The sequence below is a fragment of the Hesperophylax consimilis genome, chromosome 28 (assembly GCF_061612785.1).
Source record: "Hesperophylax consimilis isolate HC1 chromosome 28, BYU_Hcon_1.0, whole genome shotgun sequence".
Taxonomy (NCBI): Eukaryota; Metazoa; Arthropoda; class Insecta; order Trichoptera; family Limnephilidae; genus Hesperophylax; species Hesperophylax consimilis.
This window is the reverse complement of record NC_142863.1, coordinates 6890983-6912086: the sequence shown is the minus strand read 5'-3', so window position 1 is coordinate 6912086 and position 21104 is coordinate 6890983. Positions and strand designations below refer to the sequence as shown.

The following is a 21104-nucleotide window of genomic DNA, read 5'->3' as shown; positions in this document are numbered from 1 at the left end:
TTAATGTACATTAAACAAAGTGTTACAAAAAATCTACTTATTTTTACAGGATCGTTAGCATTCATATTTACGTTTGCAAGTAAATTTACGATAAGTTTACAAATACAAGCAATTTAAAAACACGTCATTTTGTAACGATCGTATATAATTATTAAATTATTACATTAAATGTCTTTATAATGGGTTTTCTAAGGTTATAATTTATTTATTTATTAATATAATTTTAAGGCAAAATTTATTTTTCAAAAGCTTCACCTTCACCTTGCCTAGCTACCATTGTCTATAGATTTGTTAAATAGAAACACCATACCTAAATATTTACGCAAATATTTAATGTGAAATGATTCATCATTCTCAAAGTGCGTACAAAATGTTGTTATTTTTATTCTTACGCATGTTTCTTTTTATTAATATTTATAATAATTTAAAAACTATTGTCTTTAACAAATAAATATAAGTAATTTACTTTAATATTGTAATCAGTGACTCTTACGGAAGCATAATTAATGCCTTTGAAAAGTGAAACAGCTGTTTAATATGTAATAGCAAGCAACAAATACACACTGGATTGTGTGTATAGGTAAATTTGTATACATTTAATTTTAATATTCCAAAACTTTTACAGTGTGTTCTTTTAATAATTTTTATTTTATTTAAAAATTTATATTTTTGGTTTAGCTGAGGATTGTACCTTCCTTTCCAGGAACTGGAGTCAGCCGTGCTACCGACCTTGCCAGATGAGTGTGTTAATTTCCGCTTCCAAGATTTGCATTTATTCATTATTATAGGTTTATTTTAAACTTTCTTTTCTGAAGTTGAATATGTAACAAGTTTCAAACATGCTGTATGCAAGCAACGCATCTGTATGAGTGCTGTGTTCGATTCAATTCTGGTGGCAAAACCTTTGAGCAAAAACTGTTTGCAAAATTTTTTATTTGCTAAAGACAATAATAATTTAAAATTATAAAAATACAACTTGAAATACATACTGTTTCATATTAAAATTGCCTAGAAGCGTAATACCACAAGAAAGGTTAGGTTAGGTTAGATTGATGATATGGAAAACATTTGACCCAGTTAGTAAAAAAAAAAAAACATAAAAATGAGAATTTTTCAACAATGTTTTTGTTTCGTATAATAACTACTTGATGACGTAAAAAACTAAAACTTTAGACAAAAATTAATGGCGCAACGATCGTTTAAAATATTTTAAATGGCAACACCAAGATGTCTCACAGGAAAATGATTGTAAGTTTTAAAAAGCACAACGGTGTTCAGAAATTAATTGTATTTTATCAAAGAGATGATTTCACATCATATTCCATGACAATTTAATGTTTATTGACAATTTACAAGGAAGATAATTACATTGAAAGGTAATTTTTTGTATTTCTGAAATTTATGTATCAAAATAAACATTTATCAAATGTTAAATCAAAATAAAACAAAATCTAAGGGTGCCCACAAACGAGAGACTTTAGTTGCGGCAATTATTTCGTAATATAAATTCAAAAACACTAAAATATCACTTATGTACGGGTAGTAAGTACTGGAAGAAAATATGGAAGTATGTGTACATATACATACATACAAACTGTAGAACTTGAAAGTGAAGGTCACATTTCAAAGACAAATTAAGTAGCTTTGTGTTGCCATTGTAATGAAAAATTTTAGTACCAATTGAATAAATTTCTAGATTATTATGCCAAGCTGTACTCTTGCCCAGCCCAACATAAAACATCGATCGATATCTGGCAATCAATACTTTTTTAACCGTTGTTGTGAATCAAATGTAATGGTGATATACAGTTTTAGGCAGTGAAAGAGAGACAAAGCGCACAATTTTATTTGGCTTACTCGGTATTAGACTAAAAAAGTGTTTTTAATGGTTTTCTTTGAAATTGACATTTGAATGATCTCTTACTTTCAAATTTAAATAATAATTGTTAAAATATATGGCCTTTTGGGGTAATTTTAGTCACCGTGAGGTTCAATCAGTGAATTCCATATCAAGAGACGTAGGCCAATGATTATCATATATAAATTGTAGCTACTTAATAGGAAATGATTAAGGTAAATAATAATAAAATGTGAAGAGGTATAAGAGAGTAGAGGATGTGTCGTGTCTAGCGCTCTAACATCGAGAGGGGTAACAGCTGCAGGTTGAGTCCGATGGAATCCACGGACAAATTGACGAGGTTATTGTAAGCGTTGATTTCCAAATCTGAAAACAAATACATAACACCATTAGAATTGAATAAACTTACCACGATTCAATTGAGGCAAAATTGAATTTGTCAAATCGATCCTAACATTTATGTTTATTAAATGTACCGAAGGAGGAGTGGAGAGGAGATGTGAGGCTCTCTTCCCTTGTGAGGCCTTCAGGGAACCAAGGGGGAATGGAGAGGAGAGATGAGGCCACCTCCGTGAACTCTTCCCTTGTGGGGCCTTCAGGGAACCAAGGGGGATTGGAGAGGAGAGATGAGACCTGGGAAGACACATTGTGGAACCAGAAGATGTAGCCACATATCCAATGACAACCCTGGTGAACTTTATAAAAGAGACCAGATGACTGTTAAAGGAATGAGGTAAAATGGGAGAGAGCACAATGGGCCTATGGCCTAAGTGCTCACGGGAATTATATGTAAACCGTCTCCGCTCTATAAATAAATGTACCAAATAGATAATCCGTGGAAGAATGATCTATTTGAATAAAACCGATATGAGGAAAAGAAGTGAAGAAAAATTCATTAACTCACCTTCTTGGAGAGGGGGTGGTCACCACAGCCTCTCCATGGGAATGTTGGCGAAGCCGGGGTTACGCCGACTCTCCCAGTATTTGCCCGTGTATTGCCAATACTCTTCCCCGTTCGGCGCCACACTTTTACTGCAAACAAACAAACAGTCAAATATCAGTTGCAGCTCCACAAAGACATTTAATAAAATAATCGATAACTCTAATGGTACGTATACATTAGCGAATTGAGTGACGAATTACGGAAAAGGAACGAAGCAACTCCAAGCGGCGTTTTGCGCCATTTACAGTTGCTTTGTTCATTTCCCATAAGTTGAGGTTCAGCTCGGCAGTTCGGCTTGCGTACATATATGAAGCATTACATCGCTAACGGGGCTAAGAAAATGTTGGGTTTTATAGTAAGGATTTCCATCTACGTATTTTAAAAATGTTTACACATTAAAAATTCTGTTCCCATCTCTCATTAGAAGCATTCTAGGATGTAACTCTACAAGTTGGTCGCCTGTCTTTAATAATCACACTAATATCATCCAATGCAAATTTTTGAGGTGTTCAAGTTAATTTTAGACTTGGAATTCCTTTAGAATCAATAGATTATATATATTTTTTTATTATATTCATTGAAATTAATGAAGTTGAAACTGGCTTGATTTAATATTTTTTATCTATCATTTAAAACACTTATTCTCAAAGCTTGAATTTTTTATTACAATAACATAAACATGTAAGCTACGAAACCATCCCATACTTTTACGATACAGACAAAATACAAAACCGAAGCGATAGAGATATACGTATCGACAAAATGGCAGGAGATCGACTTCCTGCCGCCGAGAATTGGGTACTCTGTTTTTTAATGTGTCAGGATGAAGTTAAGATATTGTTCTTAAATATTTCAACAAATGTCAATGGAATAAAGAATAAGCCACGTTTTAAACTCGGATTGAGTACTATTTGATTTGAATCTTGGATGCCGCTCAATCGCACACGAAAGCGTCATCCGCGTCGTGACCTTTCCAAGTCACATACGTGTGCGTCAGCTGCGGGAAAAGAGTTATTTACCTAAACCATTTGGGAAGATGCTGCTTCTGCCCATCTTCCTCCATGGCTTTTCTCCGATCCCGCTGGGCTTGCTCTAGTTCCAGCTTCAGGTTCTCCGCAGCGTCCACATCTCCCTCCTCGAGCGCCCTCTGGTCTGGCCTGGTAGGAATAAACATGTACTAAGTCAATGAAAAAGAACATAGTACTAATAAATTTAAACGAAACATGAAACAGAAAAATAAAAAGATAACGGTCACAACTAGGAATTGAACCCAGGATCTCTTTTGTCTGACCGGGACAGGCGTTTTAATCCACTCGACCATTGAGACCCATTTATTAAGCGTCATATTCGTCGATATCATATTTCAAATTCAGAATTAACAATATCATCTTGCAACTAATTTTTCCCACATTTTTGGCATCTACCTTTTTAAATGGAAACAGTTTCTAGTGAAATTGGTTTGTAACCTAGATAGTGTCTCGGATAAACATTTCCAATTATTATTTATATGTAATAAGTCATTTAAAATTTAAAAAGGGTGGGGTGAATTTTTGAGTAACAAAATGAACTATAATATAAAAAAGCCTAATTTTTTTGCTATTGCGAACTCGTTGTATCTCCATTACTGTCATGGTGAGAAACATTATCTAAACGGTGTTAGAAGGAGAAAACACCACACTTTATATTCAAATCTAAAAGTTAACGACAGAAGAATTAAAATGTACATATCTATGAAACCAAAGTTTCCTGCTACGAAATTTTGTGATTTTTTTAATTAATTATTTTTACACGAAAGCAACAAAACAGCGAGGTGAAAATAATTTTTATTTTGCCTATTTTAATGTGTTTTTTTTTCTTCTTTTTTTCATAATGAGTAATTTTAATTAAAATGTAATGTGAGTCATTTAAAAAAAAATTTATGTTGCAATCTGAAATTTATATATTTAAATAATGATATGTTTGTAAAGAAAAATATAATTTTCTTTAATTCAAGGCAATGCCGAGCTTGTCTCGTCATTGTGGCTGTGTTGGTCGTGGACTGTCACTGGCTGGATGTGCGCCACAGTACCTACACAGTCGACTCGATATTTCGTAATCTATGGTTTAAGACATAGTAAAAACAATCTATGGGTTGTGACAAGGCAGATTGATGGGAATAATTTCAATAATTGGTAATTGCTATCGTGATTGTGATTAAGGAATTGACATAACAATTAATAACATTAAATGTCGTTTCTTTCCTTACAGGTAATGTTTTGTTACTGAATGCTTTTCTTTATGTAAATCTTGTGAGATTAACCTTTCCCTTACTGTGCTAAAAAAATACACGCGTTACGGTGCTGTGTAGTCAATACACATCTCAAAATAAACGATTTAATATCGGAAAAATATGAATATTTATAGCTAATCGATTATGTTTATTATATTTTATATCAAAAGTGATAATAATTGTAATTTAATTGCTGAAAACATGTAAAAACCATCGGCAGATGCTAAAGAAACGTGCGAGGGGTCCACATCTAACGACGGTTCGCGGCCAAGTGCGGCCAACTGACTAGCGAGTAGCGGCGCAGCTGGCAGCTGGCACAAACACAGCTGTGCGGTCGTAGGTATCGATGGTCTAAATCAAAAACTACAACTGCAGAAGTGTGGATGTCTCATGTTACCGCATAGCAAATTAAAGCGGGACATCAATAGCGTATCATTTCCTCGCACACTCTTCGCGTATTTAGTATCACACGGTTGATTGTATTGGTGTATTTGTTCCCGATTTTTTAACAAAAAACTCTGATTTTTAATTGAATTTGAAAACTATGTAATATATTATTTTTTATTTCAGTGCATAAATGTATAACGGAGGAATACCTAAAATCTGAACCCAGAATTTATTATATTTATAGAGTTATTAAAGTTATTAGAAGCAATGTGTAGTAAATACACATCACAGATGAGGAAAGGTTAACAAAATAAACCTCTTCTTTCCTTACAGAGAAACTCAATTGTGTTTTAATTGACTGTGTCGTTCAAATCACAAGGAAAATATCATTATATGTTTATTTCTAACTAGCTGACGTGTACCCGGTGTTGCTGGGGTTATTCTTAGGAGATATACATATACAATCACAGACTTTTCTGTAGGCCTTTTTAAGATACAACTTCGTAGTACATTATGTTGATGTATCTTATAAGGTTTAGCCAGCGTTAGACTTGATTACAAAACACTTTTCTCTACTCTCTTTTTTTTTCTTAAATATTCTGTTTATTTAAATTTTAGTGTAAATCGGAAATACTCTGACCTTCTGACAGAATACGCCAGAGCCGGAGTGGTTAAGGGTCATACTAAATACTTTAAACTAAATATTCGGTTTTTATAAATAAACCCAATCTTTTTCAACTGATCTTGGAATTTTTAATTACGGCTAGAAAAACGAAGCGAATTGAAAAAAGCGCGTCTCATTTGTAGCAGAATTAATTTTGGAAGACTAAAATCCTAGTACTGCAGTGCGAGTTGCCTGCAAACTGTCGGATACGTCACTAAAAAGGACACCACCACCTCCCTCCCAGAGCAAGTTGCTTTATTCCCGTCAACCGTAAGGTTTGAACATATATTATGAATGCCAGAAGACCCAACCTCTGCATTGAATACTGTGTGCAATTACAGAGGAAAGACATCCAGTTGTCCGCCAAAGACAAAGTTGGGGAAAAAAACTTCAGAGGATGCGCGAGGAGAGGCTAGGCCTGCAATGGACTAAAGTAGCGCAGGAGGCAAGGTCATAAATACCATCCATAACCATTCAGGATACAGTAGAACCCCGATAAATCTAAAAAACACGTGATTTTCGCCAAAAATATATCCTAAAATATTGTCATACAAAATGGTTTTTTTAATTCAATATTCGCTAATTCGTAAATCTGAATCTGAATGACAGCCGTGGCAGTAAAATATATACATCGTCTTAACTAGTATTATTATTTTGTAAATCTGAATAGATTTCAACTGCAATGTCGTATTTTTACGAATTTATTTAGAATATCTGAATTTAAAGGGCCGGTTGCGATGGAAATCGGCTGCGAAATTTGAATTTACGTAGAAAAATATCATATTTTTACAAATTTACTTAGAATATTTGAGTTTAAAGGATCATTCGCAACGGAAATCGGTCGCGAATATATGATTTACGCAGAAATGTGTGGTAATTTTACGAATTTACTTTGAATAACTGATCTTGAAGGGCTAACCGCGGCGGTAATCGGCTGGGAATAATTACGAATTCACTTCAAAGATACTATCCAAATATGAAGGGGCCGCCGAGGAACTCTATTTTCGGAGTCTTATTTTTTCTTCATAAAATTTCAAATTACATGGTAATTTTTATGTCCCGTGGATTTCAAATCAACGAGGTTCTACTGTATTTCAGATAAATACCCAACCTCTCATGACGATGAGTGAGCTATTTACCTTTCTCATAATCAGTATTGTTTTTAAGTTAAAAGTTCCTGCATTGTTTTTAACGGAAAAAAGTTAATTTAAAAAAATGCGTGATTTAAGTGACCTACCAGAAAACAATGAATATAAAGCAATAGTTGACAACGATATGCATTGCATTTTGACAAAATTTAAGTCAAAAGAAGACGTTGACGAAAGTAAAAATGTTTTCAAAGTTTTTGACGGTATTTTATTCCTAACCTAACCTAAACTATGTCGGTTATTTACCAAGCGCCCGCGCGCTGCCGAAATGTCTCGAATAGATAAAGCATCAGGTATTTACAAATGTGCAGACAGGAGCGCCTGAAGGGGCCTTGTCGGGCCAATGGGTCCCCGACTTCAACAAGACAAATAGAAGGAGATAAGAGGAAAATCAAAACAATAAATGCATTTAAGGATGGAATACGAGGCAGTTCGTGCAGGAGTGGCGAGGAATTTCTAACGTTGTTTTAAAAGAAGTGACTAACCTGAATCTTGTGTCGGTGCAAGGCAATACTTTGGCCAGTTCAGGGTCTAGCTCGTTCAGTTCCATGGCGAAGCTGGTGAACCCGTAGTAGATCTCAAAGTCTTCGGGCATAGTTCCTAGAAGGGATATACAAGTTTTAATTAAACGTGTTTATTATTACGAGAGAATGTATTAGTATATTGTCCTCCACCAATTCACCTGTGTCGTGGAGAATATTTTTCAAGGGTAAATTAATTCGGTACAGTATAAGACTTTAAAATAATAATATAAAAACAATCTATATAAATAAAAATGTAAATGTTCGTTTGCTAAAAATCTTAAATCTTCCAAAGTTCGTCAACGATTGCTTTGAAATTTTGACACAACATTGCATTAGAATACGCGTGTGTTATATAGATATCACAGGTTATTACGCCCTGTTTCATTTCCTCCTATTTCAGCCAACGTGTAGGACAGATGTGTAGATTGCAAAGTGCTCCCGACCATCTAGAGCGGTCATACTCAACCTGCGGCCCGCCAAGCTATTTTGTGCGGCCCTCAATACATTTAATATCAGGAACATGGTTTACAAAATCTGGCATTCTATATCATGTTAATTTAAGATTAATTGCGACTTTGACGTACAGACATTGAAACCGAAGAAGATAATCGTTGCCGTGTCAACATCAGATCTGGTATAAGAGTGTTGCTACTGCACACGCTAGATCTATCTCCAAAAAACAAAGATATGACAGACAAATATGTGCGCAAATAATTTTGCTCGTGGCAACAGATACATGAATAATAAAAGGGGGAATCAAGCACACGTAGAATATTTGTGGGGAATATGTGGGCAGAATTTATGCGAGTTCATTAGAATTACTGCAACTGAAACTCGGCTACATTAGGCTACTTAATGTTTGAAAAACATCGACATTAGGCCAAGATCCGTTGGCAACACTGACCAGTATAGTGTTGCGGCCCACGTAGCTTTACAAACATATAAATGTGGCCCGCAGAAGAAAAAGGTTGAGTATCATTGATCCAGAGCCAGCGAGACTATGGCATCCCCGATTGGGGTATGTTGTGAGCCTGAAGGTAGTGAGGAGGGGAAGGAGACGGGTAGGAGAAAGGTGGGGAAGTACCTGGTTTTTCATATCTGGTCACCAAACACCACTAAAGCTATTTCAAGCAACGTTTCAATTCTGAATGCTGATCTTACACCAGGGCGATAATGGGAGTATCTTCCACTCTGGAACATTTACTTGAGATTGCTAGTTGAGAACCTTACCCCTTGAAGACGGAGGCCGTAACTTCCTTTACGCATCAGTCTGTCAAAACCGGTGAGAGCCAATTGAATAGCGCCTAAATTTGACGATCGAATGGTGACAAAAAAAATGTAATTTTCAATCTAAACAATTGAAATGATGAATAGAAAAATGGCAAATGTAATAATACCTGGTCTCCAGATGCACTTGGCGGCGGGTGGCTGTCCACAGAACAGCGCCTCGGACCAGCGCCCAAACAGTTTCCTGAGCACCTTCCCTTCCGGGGTGGTGATGGTTCCGTGGATCTCGTGGCGCTTTGCCGACCAGTAGCTTGCCTAAAATTCACCAAACATTTAAAAATAAACAGGAAATTTATCATCAAAAACACTAATTTCGGTTGGGACTCGATCTATACAGGGTGTATCGGCACTAACCCGACAAACTTTAACCAGCTATTCCTTAGCACATTTGGAGTAAAAAATCTTATGGGCACTTTGCTGTCCGGTAGCATTTTTTTTTCAATTAAAAACAAAAAAAATTAAAATTTCCACACTACATCACTGTCATTGGCATTGCGTTTCGTGTTCAACAGCTGTTATAAGCAAGTATGTCAAAAAGCGTCTTCGCTCTTTCGCACACACTAAATAATAATAGTTAAAAATGAGACGAATGGTGCCGTGCCATTTAGTTGTGATTGTAAGTGTGCGCCAATATAGGTACACACGTGCATTATTCAACGGAATTCGAATAAAATATTTGTCAGATGGGTTTTCAAACTTTGACAAAGGATAAAACAGTGGTGACATGTGGTGAAAATATGAATAATAAAATTTTTATTAAAAAAAAACGTTACCGGACAGCAAAGTGCACATAAGATTTTTTTACTCCAAATATGCTAAGGAATAGCTGGTTAAAGTTTGTCGGGTACGTGCCGATACACCCTGTATGTCTGTAACTCCAGTTCAATGAACTCTAGTACTCGGTATTATTTTTTAATGATAATCTAATGTTTATAAGACAAGGTTTTATGCATATCATCAAGGATAACAAATAATTATAAGCAATAATTAGTAGCCAAAAAACAAGTCAAAAATATTTCACCAACAGATGAAGATATAATATGTCTCGATGCCAGTCTAGTGAGAAATTTAGCACTAACAAAGCCTTTCCTTCAAAAATAAAGTTGGTTGTTTACAGGTGGAAAAAATATAATAAGCAGTAATTGTTGATTGAGTTACTAGTACATATTGAATTATTTGACGGTTTGGAAATAAGCCGACATAGCTCAGTGGTTACAGAGCACCTGACCGAACATCTGAAGGTGCGGGTTCAATTCCAGTTGGCGGCATTTATTTTTACTCGGGAGATATTTTCAATTTGTATTGATATTTCAGGCGAGTAATTATTTTCTAGAACTCGGGTTTGTTTTGAAATTAAATCATTTATCAAATCATCAAATCAAATTTCATCATTTTGAAAATTGAAAGTGTTTGTTTTGAGAAATTATTTTTGGAAATTATTTTAATTGTCATGTTCAAAAATTGGAACTGTTTAGTCGAGAATTCAGATAATCCGTGATTCACCCAGTAGTGTTGAATACTTCATGATGCAATACAAATGTCCCATACAAAAAAGTGAAATGTCCCGACTCCTCACAAAATATATTTGTACCAACTCTTTTTCTTTGTATTTATTATAAAAGTTTTGTTGAAAAACTTGAAACTGCCAACAAGAACAAAATACCAGAAGTACAGAAATAAGATTGGGTATTTCTAATAGTTGTTAAAATGATAACTGACCTTGACAAAGGTTAGCTTGCAGATGAGGTTGTCGCTGGTGATCTTCAACTCCCCGTACTGGTCTACCCAGCGTTGCCCGCCAAACAGGTTGTGGACACACGTCGTAACCTGCAACAACAAACATCAAAATATCACAGATAGTCCATTTGAAAGATTAACTACTGAAATGCCGAGCCTCCGTCAAAGCCTCCCGTGGCGGCCGTAAAATGACAATTTGCGCGCTAGCTGACAGTAATCTCGTAATTATACTAGTCCCAGAGAGGTCATACATGACATTATCGTTCTATTATCTTATGTCTTTTTCGTTTTCATACAAGACCTATGAGAAGAAAGAGGATAATAATAATAATAATAGTAATTGGATAATTTGTAGAGCGCAGTTTTTGTGAAAAATCACCTCAAGGGCACTGTACAATTTATTTCCTAGGATCTACATTTGTTATTTAGAAAAGATACCAAAACATACTTACCTGGCAAGTCACTTCCGACAAACACACTTATATTAAAAAGTTTATGCTTATAAAAGATAAAACTGCACGCAGAGGACACTATATCAAAAAACACTGGTCATCGCATGACCTTAAGTCTGCTATAGTTTTTATTTTAATTTAACTGTATTTTAACTGTCTTAAAAAGCCTACAAATTGTTATTTGTTGTCATTTTTATTTATTTATTTTTAATTATTATTTTTATTTATTTTATTTTTAGTATTTTTTTACATTTTGTTAATTTAAATTGCCGTCGACTGTGAAAGTGGAGGTTTCTGAAATTATGGATACGACTGTCTGAAAAGGTGCGTTTTAAGTTTAGACCTAAATTCTGTCGAGTCTGCGATCATTCTCAAATCATGTGGCAGTCCATTCCAGGCTTTAAGTCCTGACACGGCGAAAGCACGCTCACCGACTTAGTATCTGGTGTGCGCTTTGGTTCCTTCAACCTTCCGATAGCTGATGACGTTGCTGACCTAAGGGTTGACTGTCGGGAATTGGAATCTTCTGGAATACACAATTCTGATAAGTAAGCCGGAGCCATTCCGTTAAGTGACTTAAATACCATCCAGCATACCTTGAACTGGATTCTTTCAGGACATTTGAGCCAGTGCAGATTTTTGAGATGCTCTGAAATGTGGGAGTATTTAGATACTTAGGATGGGTCAAGAGAGACCAATTGGAGAGGTCAAAGGGTCTCCAAACCAGCCTCTCCCGATCCGGCACGCCACGCTGCTGCTGGGCTGGCACATCCTGAACACACCTCACCCAATGAACCCGGATACCCACGCTAAACCACCAAACGTAGCGAGCCAAAGATGCTCCGGGGAACTAGCGACACCGATTCTTCGGTGCGAGGATAAGTCAAATGCATGCTCAGTTATATTTTGAGATTGGATAATGTACACAACTCGACAGTAAAATCATTCAGCTTTTGTTTTTCCACCTTCTTAGAACAAGAGTCAATGGTTTTTTGAGATATGACTGAACAATAAAACCTATTTGTTAATCTTTAAACACCAATAAGTATTAAAGTTACCTTATTCCACATGTAATGGTCTCCTGTTTTGGGCAGCGTGAGATGCACGGTACTGGCCGGCTGGAACTCCATGGACTTGCCCCAGAACTTAGTCCTGATGCGCGCCTCCTGCCAGAAGATGAAGCTCTTGGATTCGGCGTAGCAGGCACTCACGGGCGGGTGGTGGGACACCTACAATATTGTAATTCATCAGAGCTGTTAACTCCTTCCTTTCCTCAAAAAGACCCTCCATGCGATATCCCCAAAGATGACATAGGCCCTAAGTTACTAGCGTGGAGTTTATGATTTTTTTTTTAAATGGATTACCACAGGGATCACACTTGGGTCCATCATTGTTTATTCCAAATAATCTGTTATAAAGTTAAATACATGTAGATATAAATCACATCATAAAACAAAAATAACCCTAGTTAATTGTATTACAATCACAACCGATACAGGAACACTACAAAAATATACTGTTTTAATGCAACTTGTACTTTTCTCACCTTCCTCAGCAAAATGTAGGGTTTTTACAAATTATTGTAGTTTTGAAACAAATGTGGTTTCCCTCAGGGATCCCTTTTGGGTCTACTATTGCACATATATTACATGGAATTAAGATGTAATAGGTTTCATTTATCTAAATTGGAAAACAGATTGTAGAGGTTTTACTCTGAAAATATATACTATCAGCTTTCTCGTGAGAAAAAGTCCAGATTACAACATTTTTCAAGAGATAATGAAAACACTGTAAAATGTTTAAATATCAGAGTGTTTTCATCGATAGTTGTAACCGTTGTGACCAAAGGTCAATTTGTTTATTCTGTATATATTTATACTTTTTATTTTTATAAAAACAAACATTCCTGGGTTACGAATAACCTGACAATATTTGAAAATCACCTACTACCACCACAGTAAGCGAAAAACGTTGCTTGTGTTGTGATGGAGGAATTAGCCAGCGGAGGAATTGAACACACTACGCCTGAGTGGGACCCAAACACGATGCCAACTCAGACACTGAACGGTCATATATATATACTTCTTCTTCATGAGCTTTCTGGCATCCATCTTTGAAAATTGAGAGACCGAATATTAGGTTAACTGTCCGAACGAAGTGCTTTAAAATAAACACTGCTTTTAGTCATCCTCAAAAAGTGGTTAGTGGTATCCCACAGGGTGGCATTTTGGGACTCTTATTATTTTTAATCTACAATAAGGATTTATGTAACCTACTGAAAATCTGAAACGAGCCAAGAGTCAACATAGACCTGGGACTTTTGATGTCATATTAAAAAAACAGTGCCGATTTGAAGACAAAGTTACATCTGAATTTATGCAAAACACCTTACTGTACAGCGAATGTTTATAACCTGTTCTGCAAGAAACCTGAAGCCCCTGTCCTCCCTGACACACTCATAGGTCTCCCCAAGCAGCGGGTTGAAGGGTTTGCTGGCGGGTCGGTGGCGGGCTGACCCGTACGCAGACACCGCAAAGGCCGCCACTAGCGTCATCCGCTCAACGGCCTCGGAAGTCCCGGCCGCTAGGTCCAGCAGTTCGCTGTATTCCAGCTCTTCACAGAGCCTCTGAAATGGTAAAAAAGGCATGTTAAAAGTTTGTAAAATACCTGGAGTACTTATCATATACCTTAGCTATTATTAAATAATTATTAATAACATACTGCAAGTGTGTATAATATTTTAAGAATAATAAATAATTAAATAAGACATTACATTGAAAATTCAAAAAATACAATTATGTATCAGATAGTAGACAAAAAGGAGTTTCTGATTTCTGACTGGTGAATCTGAGGGTAATCGGATGAAACAGAACAATCAAATGATAAAATAATATGTTAAGTTTGGTTAGGTTAGGCTAGTTTAGCTTGGGTAGGGCTAGGACTTTTTCTTCTATGTTCTGTTTTGTCACTGTGACCAGCTAATAGACCAATTTACCTGCAACATATTGAGGGGTTCGTTGATGGTTACGGGCATGGACACCTGGCTGAGGTCCTTGCCGATGTTCTTGCAGAGCAGGTTCCAAAGACTGACTCCTTCCGTGTCGGGGCGCGGGGCGGGCAGGCGAGTCCTGCGCCCCGTGAGCCCTGGGGCACCTGCACTTGGCACTGAAAATTATAAAAATATCTTGCATTATTATTATTGTTACTTGTGACAGGACACTAAAAATCATTACCAAGACATGAGTGGCCAAGTGGAAGCGACCCAGAGGCAAACCATGGTAGAGGGTAATCTAATGATTGATGATAAGACTATTGAAAGATTCAAAGAATGCAATGGATTGAACATGTTAAAAGAATGCCAGATGACAGAAATTAGTATCAAGTGTTAGTGCAGCTGCGGAAGTGACCTAGAGGCAAACCGAGGAAGAGGTAGATGGACTATGTGAAAGAGGATTGGAGCAGGACGGGAAGGAGTGAGGACTGGACGAATATGGCGAGGGATCGTAGTCAGTGGAGGTTGTACAGATGATGATGAAGTAAATTATTCATATTTTTCGGTTGGAATTGTGGAACTAGAAGGTCAGGTGTTTGACTTCGTTAGTGTAGAGTGAGACAGATATATTATAGTAATATAAAAGCCCATGTATTAGCTTCATCACTCTAGATAGCTCATATCCATTATCTCTGTACTCGGTTAAACAATAAACTAAAGTAATCTAAACTCAGTGTATTAATAATCCCAAAGCATTAATGTAACATGAATATTGCAGATTTCACTGAAAAGAAAAAGGCTGAGATACGTTAGTGGCTGTATAATCAATTCAAGAAATATTGTCAATATCCCATTTACAACTCAAATGTCAAAATAGAAAATGTATTATATCTAAGAGTTAATAATTACAGTAAATTAGTTATTCGATATCTCCAAAAATGACGAAGTTAAGGCAATGTTGCAGTTCCATCGCACATGTCCCGCCACATTACACGCTTTTTGGTTGGCCGCAAATATCAACGTTTTATATCTTAGGTACTATTTGATATTTTTCAAAAACTCAAAAAGTTCTGTTCTCAGCATGCTTTAATTAATATGATACATTTATAACATGAAATTTCACCGTAGGAGACAACCTCATTGCGCTATACTTGCAGGATATTAACATAAAATTAATAAATACTTTATCAAAAGGGTGACTTTCGGTTTAACTCTTTGTGAAGTAACATGCCTCAACACGTTCTATACTGTTGTTGACTTTATTATCTTAGTAGTCTGTACTGTCTTTGGCCTCATTTATCTATGACATACCTGTCTTCCATTACCCGTAAACACTAAGGACGGGTTGTTTAACAGAATTTGAACAATTCATCAAAATCAACTTTTAAATTTGAACCTGTCCAACGGGACAATTGTTGTCATTACAAAAGTTTTACTGTATTTTATCAGTGGTATCAAGTTTTAATGCAATTTTTCACAGGGATAACGGAATACATACATACATAAATAGACTAAAGTGATATATTAATTGTTTTTTTAGACATTATGTATTACATAAATAGACTTACAAGTGAGGTCAGTGGGTGGTTCGGAATTCTCTGAGCTGACAGACCCCTCTTCGCTGGAAAGACTGCCAGCTTCTGAGGAAGTATCGCCCTCGAGTTCAATCACGCCACCCTGTTGGCAAAATAAAATTCTTTAATGCTTGTTTCATCATATTTTACCTGTTCATGAGATAACCAGATTTTACACATCAGTATTATAAATAAACGTGGATTAAGCAAGGACCGACCATTGCAGCAAGATAATGCATTGAAAGAATTAAGGTTAACGGATAGCAGGCGCATTTTGATATCGCCTTGTTTGCAAACCGAGGTTTTTTAGGCAGTCATTTAAATTTTATGGTTCTACCAAACTTCTGTTGAATGATTACCCAAAATAGAACTTATTCGTGCGGTTAATTTTGAAAGTTACACTGGGAATCGAGAGTAAGAATTCTGCAAAAACTTAAGTTTTTTTGCATGTTTCTACACTCGTCCTGTTGATGGATACTGCAAGGCTATCCGAAATGTTGACTCAATAAGGAGGAAGAAGAGCAACACAGCTGAACATCTCTAGTTTAACTTGGTTTACCTCAAGGAATATACTTGTGTCCCATTCTCCTTTTTATATAATTAAAATTAATAGTTGAATTAAATTATTCCACAGTATAAAATGGTTTACCCCAGGGATCGCACTTGGGTTCACTCTTAATTAATATTTACTAAAATTACATTAAAAAAGACAATTTAACCACTTCACGCATAAGCAAGAAGGAAGAGGAAGAACATTAAGGCTCAATAACTCAAAATCCAAAATAACAAGGCTCTAAAAACATTGAATGAAATATGAAAACTAATAAAATGTTTGTATTAGTAAATGAGTCATGAGTTTTACCCCAACCGCATTGGGCAGGTCGGCGTTCTCTGCGTTCCCGTCCAGAGACAACAGGTCCTCTGCGTCGAAGAACTCGGAGGCGGATACGCACGATGAGCTGTAGCTGTGCGACGTGTGGAATGGTCGGGTGGCCTGCAAATTGTACGCAGATATTAGCATCAATCTTTTGTAACTTTGCAACTCTGTTACTTTAGTATCACATTTAAAATGCTTGTAACTGGATGATATTGGTACATCAATCAAATTTAAATGTTTTTAATGTGCTGGCATTAGTATAAAACACTTTTTAAACATTTTTGTGAAATTAGTAACAATTAAATTTTAAATATTTTTTGCCCCCCATGTTTCCACCTGCTCCTTGCTTCATTCACATTCATGCATCGTCTTGTACATACTTTTCTGTTATTCTAACTCTTGGCAGACCCACTCGAGTGTTTGATTCACTTGACCGTGACCATGTTGTGTCTTCTTTGGACGTTCCGACTTCTATCATTCACTTTTGCGTCATACATTCTTCTGGTGCTCCTTTCTCCGTTCATTTGCACTACATGTCTAAGCCATCTTAATGTATTTCTTTCATGATTTTACACACATATGCCTCAGAGATCTTATTTCTAGAGCATTCAGTCTACTTTCATCCTTCCTCTGCCAATTGCATGCCTCTTTGTTATCAAGATTTGTGTTAGCAATGCATTGTGAACTGCTAGCCTCGCTTCTTTTAACAACTTTATATTAGCAACTACTCAGTTCTTTATTGATAAAATTTCCTGCATTCACCCTTCTTTCAGTGTTCTTGTCGGCCTTGCCATCTCTCGTGAACATACTTCCAATTGATTCAACTATTCATAGGGAATTCATCAAGGTTATCCGATGACCGGATGGCGATAATAACTTAAGCATACTCACAATCTCGGAGGCGGGCCCCACGCTGGAGAGCTCGGCCAGGTCGGAAGCGTCATGTATCCGGGACAGTCTGCCGCGCAGCTCTGCAAGATCCCCGGGAGGGGCTGGTCAGTGGGACAACCAACAAACATACCAGGGTGATAGATCAAGCGCTAGCTAGTCACATGCAATAAATACACACACGTAATAATGCAACACACAGTTAGGGGGCATTCGGTCAGTCCGGACGGTTCTATGCGCCAATCTAATGGAACAGCGGTATGTCACGCTTTGATAACGGTTGTACTGCACCAATGTAACAGGACAATGGAATGTCACACTTTCAGGACAGTTGTAATGCACTAATCTAACGGGATAATGATATTCAATGCTTTGAAGACGATTTGATTGCACAAGTCACTTTTGTAGGTTGTATTGTGCCAAATTAACAAGACAATGGTATGTCACGCTTTCAGGATGGTAATATTGCAAATCACTTTTGAAGGATGGTTACATTGCACCAATCTAAAGGGACAATGCCAAGTCACACCGTGAGGATGGTTGTTTTGCATCGCTCTAACGGGGCAATGGAATGTCATGCTTTGAGGACGGTTAAATGCACCATTCACTGTGAAGGATGCTCGTATTGCACTAACCTAATGGGGCAGTGGAATGCCACGTTTTAAGGACTGTTTTAATGATCCAGTCACTTGTGAAGGATGCTTGTATTGCACTAATCTAATGGGGCAGTGGAATGCCACGTTTTAAGGACTGTTTTAATGATCCAGTCACTTGTGAAGGATGCTTGTATTGCACTAATCTAATGGGGCAGTGGAATGCCACGTTTTAAGGACTGTTTTAATGATCCAGTCACTTGTGAAGGATGCTTGTATTGCACTAATCTAATGGGGCAGTGGAATGCCACGTTTTAAGGACTGTTTTAATGATCCAGTCACTTGTGAAGGATGCTTGTATTGCACTAATCTAATGGGGCAGTGGAATGCCACGTTTTAAGGACTGTTTTAATGATCCAGTCACTTGTTAAGGATGCTTGTATTGCACTAATCTAATGGGGCAGTGGAATGCCACGTTTTAAGGACTGTTTTAATGATCCAGTCACTTGTGAAGGATGCTTGTATTGCACCAAAGAAACGGGACAGTGGTATTTTACACTTTCGGGATGGTAATAATGCACCAGTGTCACTTTTGAGGACAGTTGTAATGCACGAATTACACATTTTGAAGACGATACTGCATTAACTCACATTTATTTTATTACTGATAAAATAAATTCACAAAAGCTACACCCTGAGGATGGTTGTAATGAAAGAGTTTAACATTTAAAGGATGATTGTAATGCACGAGTGTAACATTTAAAGGATGATTGTAATGCACGAGTGTAACATTTAAAGGATGATTGTAATGAACGAGTGTAACATTTAAAGGATGATTGTAATGAACGAGTGTAACATTTAAAGGATGATTGCAATGAACGAGTGTAACATTTAAAGGATGATTGTAATGAACGAGTGTAACATTTAAAGGATGATTGTAATGAACGAGTGTAACATTTAAAGGATGATTGTAATGAACGAGTGTAACATTTAAAGGATGATTGCAATGAACGAGTGTAACATTTAAAGGATGATTGTAATGAACGAGTGTAACATTTAAAGGATGATTGTAATACACGAATGTCATATTTAGAGGAAAATTATTAGTTAAGGATGAATTAATGAAATGTTAATTTAAAGCATGGTTGTTGTTAGGCATGAAAATCACATATAGAGGAATTTGTTGAGTTCGGAGCCCTAACACTAAACTGCTATATTAAATCAGCTACGCTTTATCTGTTTTTTTATCCGTCCGTCAATAAAGACCGTCCGACTGACCTTTTATTGCAAAAAAAATAAAATGGAGACCAAAAACAGTGATGTGCACAAAAGAATGATTGGTACATGTAGTTACATGCCAACTGAAATTTATCCCAAAATTATTGCAAAAGGACAAAATTAAAATGTTATGATGAACATTCTGCAGAAAAATTTTTTGTATGGTAGGTTATTGAAGGATCACCATTGCATTATAAAAATACATAAATATTATGCTTAAGATAAATGCAAAATCAAACCATTAATATGCAATGCAATGCAATAAATGTTTTTACGCAAGCAGACAGCCAGCCAACAAAGGGGAGAATTGAACGAGTAGGTACTTGGACGGGTACCTACCCTGAGAAATACAGTAAAAAATCAATCTTCAAAAAAAATTATGCTACAGTGAAACTCTCTCAACCAGTGGCGGCTCGAGGTTGTTGAATGTAGGTACTAGAGCGCTAATTTATTTATTAAGTTTTTAATGAACAAAAATTGATGATAAAAAATAAAACACACACATTGTATCAGACAAATGTATTATAAACATTATTGTCACTTCACGTTTTGTAGTTTGATACAAAAATAATTACAAAGTCTCACATTTTTTTCTCAAATTGCAATCAAAATCTTTGGCTTCATAGAGGTGTACATTTTAATTACTCTGTGATTAACTTTTAGATTTGAATATAATGTGTGGTTTTTTCTCTTTCTAATACAGTTTAGATCAAAATTTATTATTATGTTTATAAGACAAGGTTTTTTATGCATAGCACAAACGATAACAAATTATTATAAGCAACAATTATTCGCCTGAAATATCTGAAATTTGATTTTTGATATCCCGTGGTATTTGAATTAACAAGGTTCTACTGTATGTGTGATAAATTTTGGCATTTTTAAAATTCAGTCTTCAAGAGATTGAAAAAACTAAACTTTTTAAGCATTCAAACTTCTTACGTGGGAACTTCTTAAGCGAGTTTCACTGTATTATAAAGAATTTACTGATAAAGATTGTACATATATGAAATGAATTTGAAAAAATGTAAAAAGAAGGGGAGTGCCAGATTTTTGTTGCAAAAAAAAAAAGAGTTTTAGAAAAGTGCCTACCTGAGTGATACCATAATTTTTCACACAATTTTTGAGATATTGAGAACATCACAAATACAGCTAGACACCCTTATCTTTGCAGTCGGCGGAGTTGCTACTGTAGATTTTGTTCATAAAAAAATCATTGGATTAAAAAAAAAAATTAATTAACCTGTTGTATGCGAACAGTTGTGCCCCGTGTACAAAGGTCACAACAGCTGTTTTGCAAACATGTTATCAACGTAAAAGTGCCGCTAGGTGCAGCACAAAACTTTACGTGTTTGAGCTAAAGCAATTTGATCAAAAGCTAAAACTGACTGAGGATCTGAGTTTAACAGGAACTGTTCAAATGGCCAAAATCAAAATGGCACAGATTGGCGACGGTCGTCAAATTTGATATAATTTGATTATAGCGAGCGCCATATATACAAATCATGCGAATATTATTATTCTTTGATGAGCAGGCAGCATTCTGCCGATGCGCTCATGTCTGATTTCACAAAAAAATTTAATTTAAATTTAAAAAATAAGTGAATTGTTTCTTCTCTTCAAATGAGAATCT

General features: G+C 36.1%; 1 protein-coding gene across 1 annotated transcript in view; it reads right to left on the bottom strand.

The window, feature by feature from the left end:
* Positions 1–1161: 1161 nt before the first annotated feature.
* The window catches only part of LOC149410098 (oxysterol-binding protein-related protein 6-like), a 134216-nt gene continuing 114273 nt past the window's right edge, over positions 1162–21104 (bottom strand). The window contains exons 13-24 of the mRNA XM_089648594.1: positions 17604–17704; positions 16704–16829; positions 15830–15938; positions 14265–14434; positions 13683–13895; positions 12328–12498; positions 10800–10907; positions 9191–9335; positions 7755–7869; positions 3821–3958; positions 2763–2890; positions 1162–2224 (exon numbers count right to left, since the gene is read on the bottom strand). Coding sequence (XP_089504720.1) covers positions 2782–2890; positions 3821–3958; positions 7755–7869; positions 9191–9335; positions 10800–10907; positions 12328–12498; positions 13683–13895; positions 14265–14434; positions 15830–15938; positions 16704–16829; positions 17604–17704 — 1505 coding nt within the window. The 3' untranslated portion in view covers positions 1162–2224; positions 2763–2781. The remainder of the gene's footprint in view (positions 2225–2762; positions 2891–3820; positions 3959–7754; positions 7870–9190; positions 9336–10799; positions 10908–12327; positions 12499–13682; positions 13896–14264; positions 14435–15829; positions 15939–16703; positions 16830–17603; positions 17705–21104) is intronic.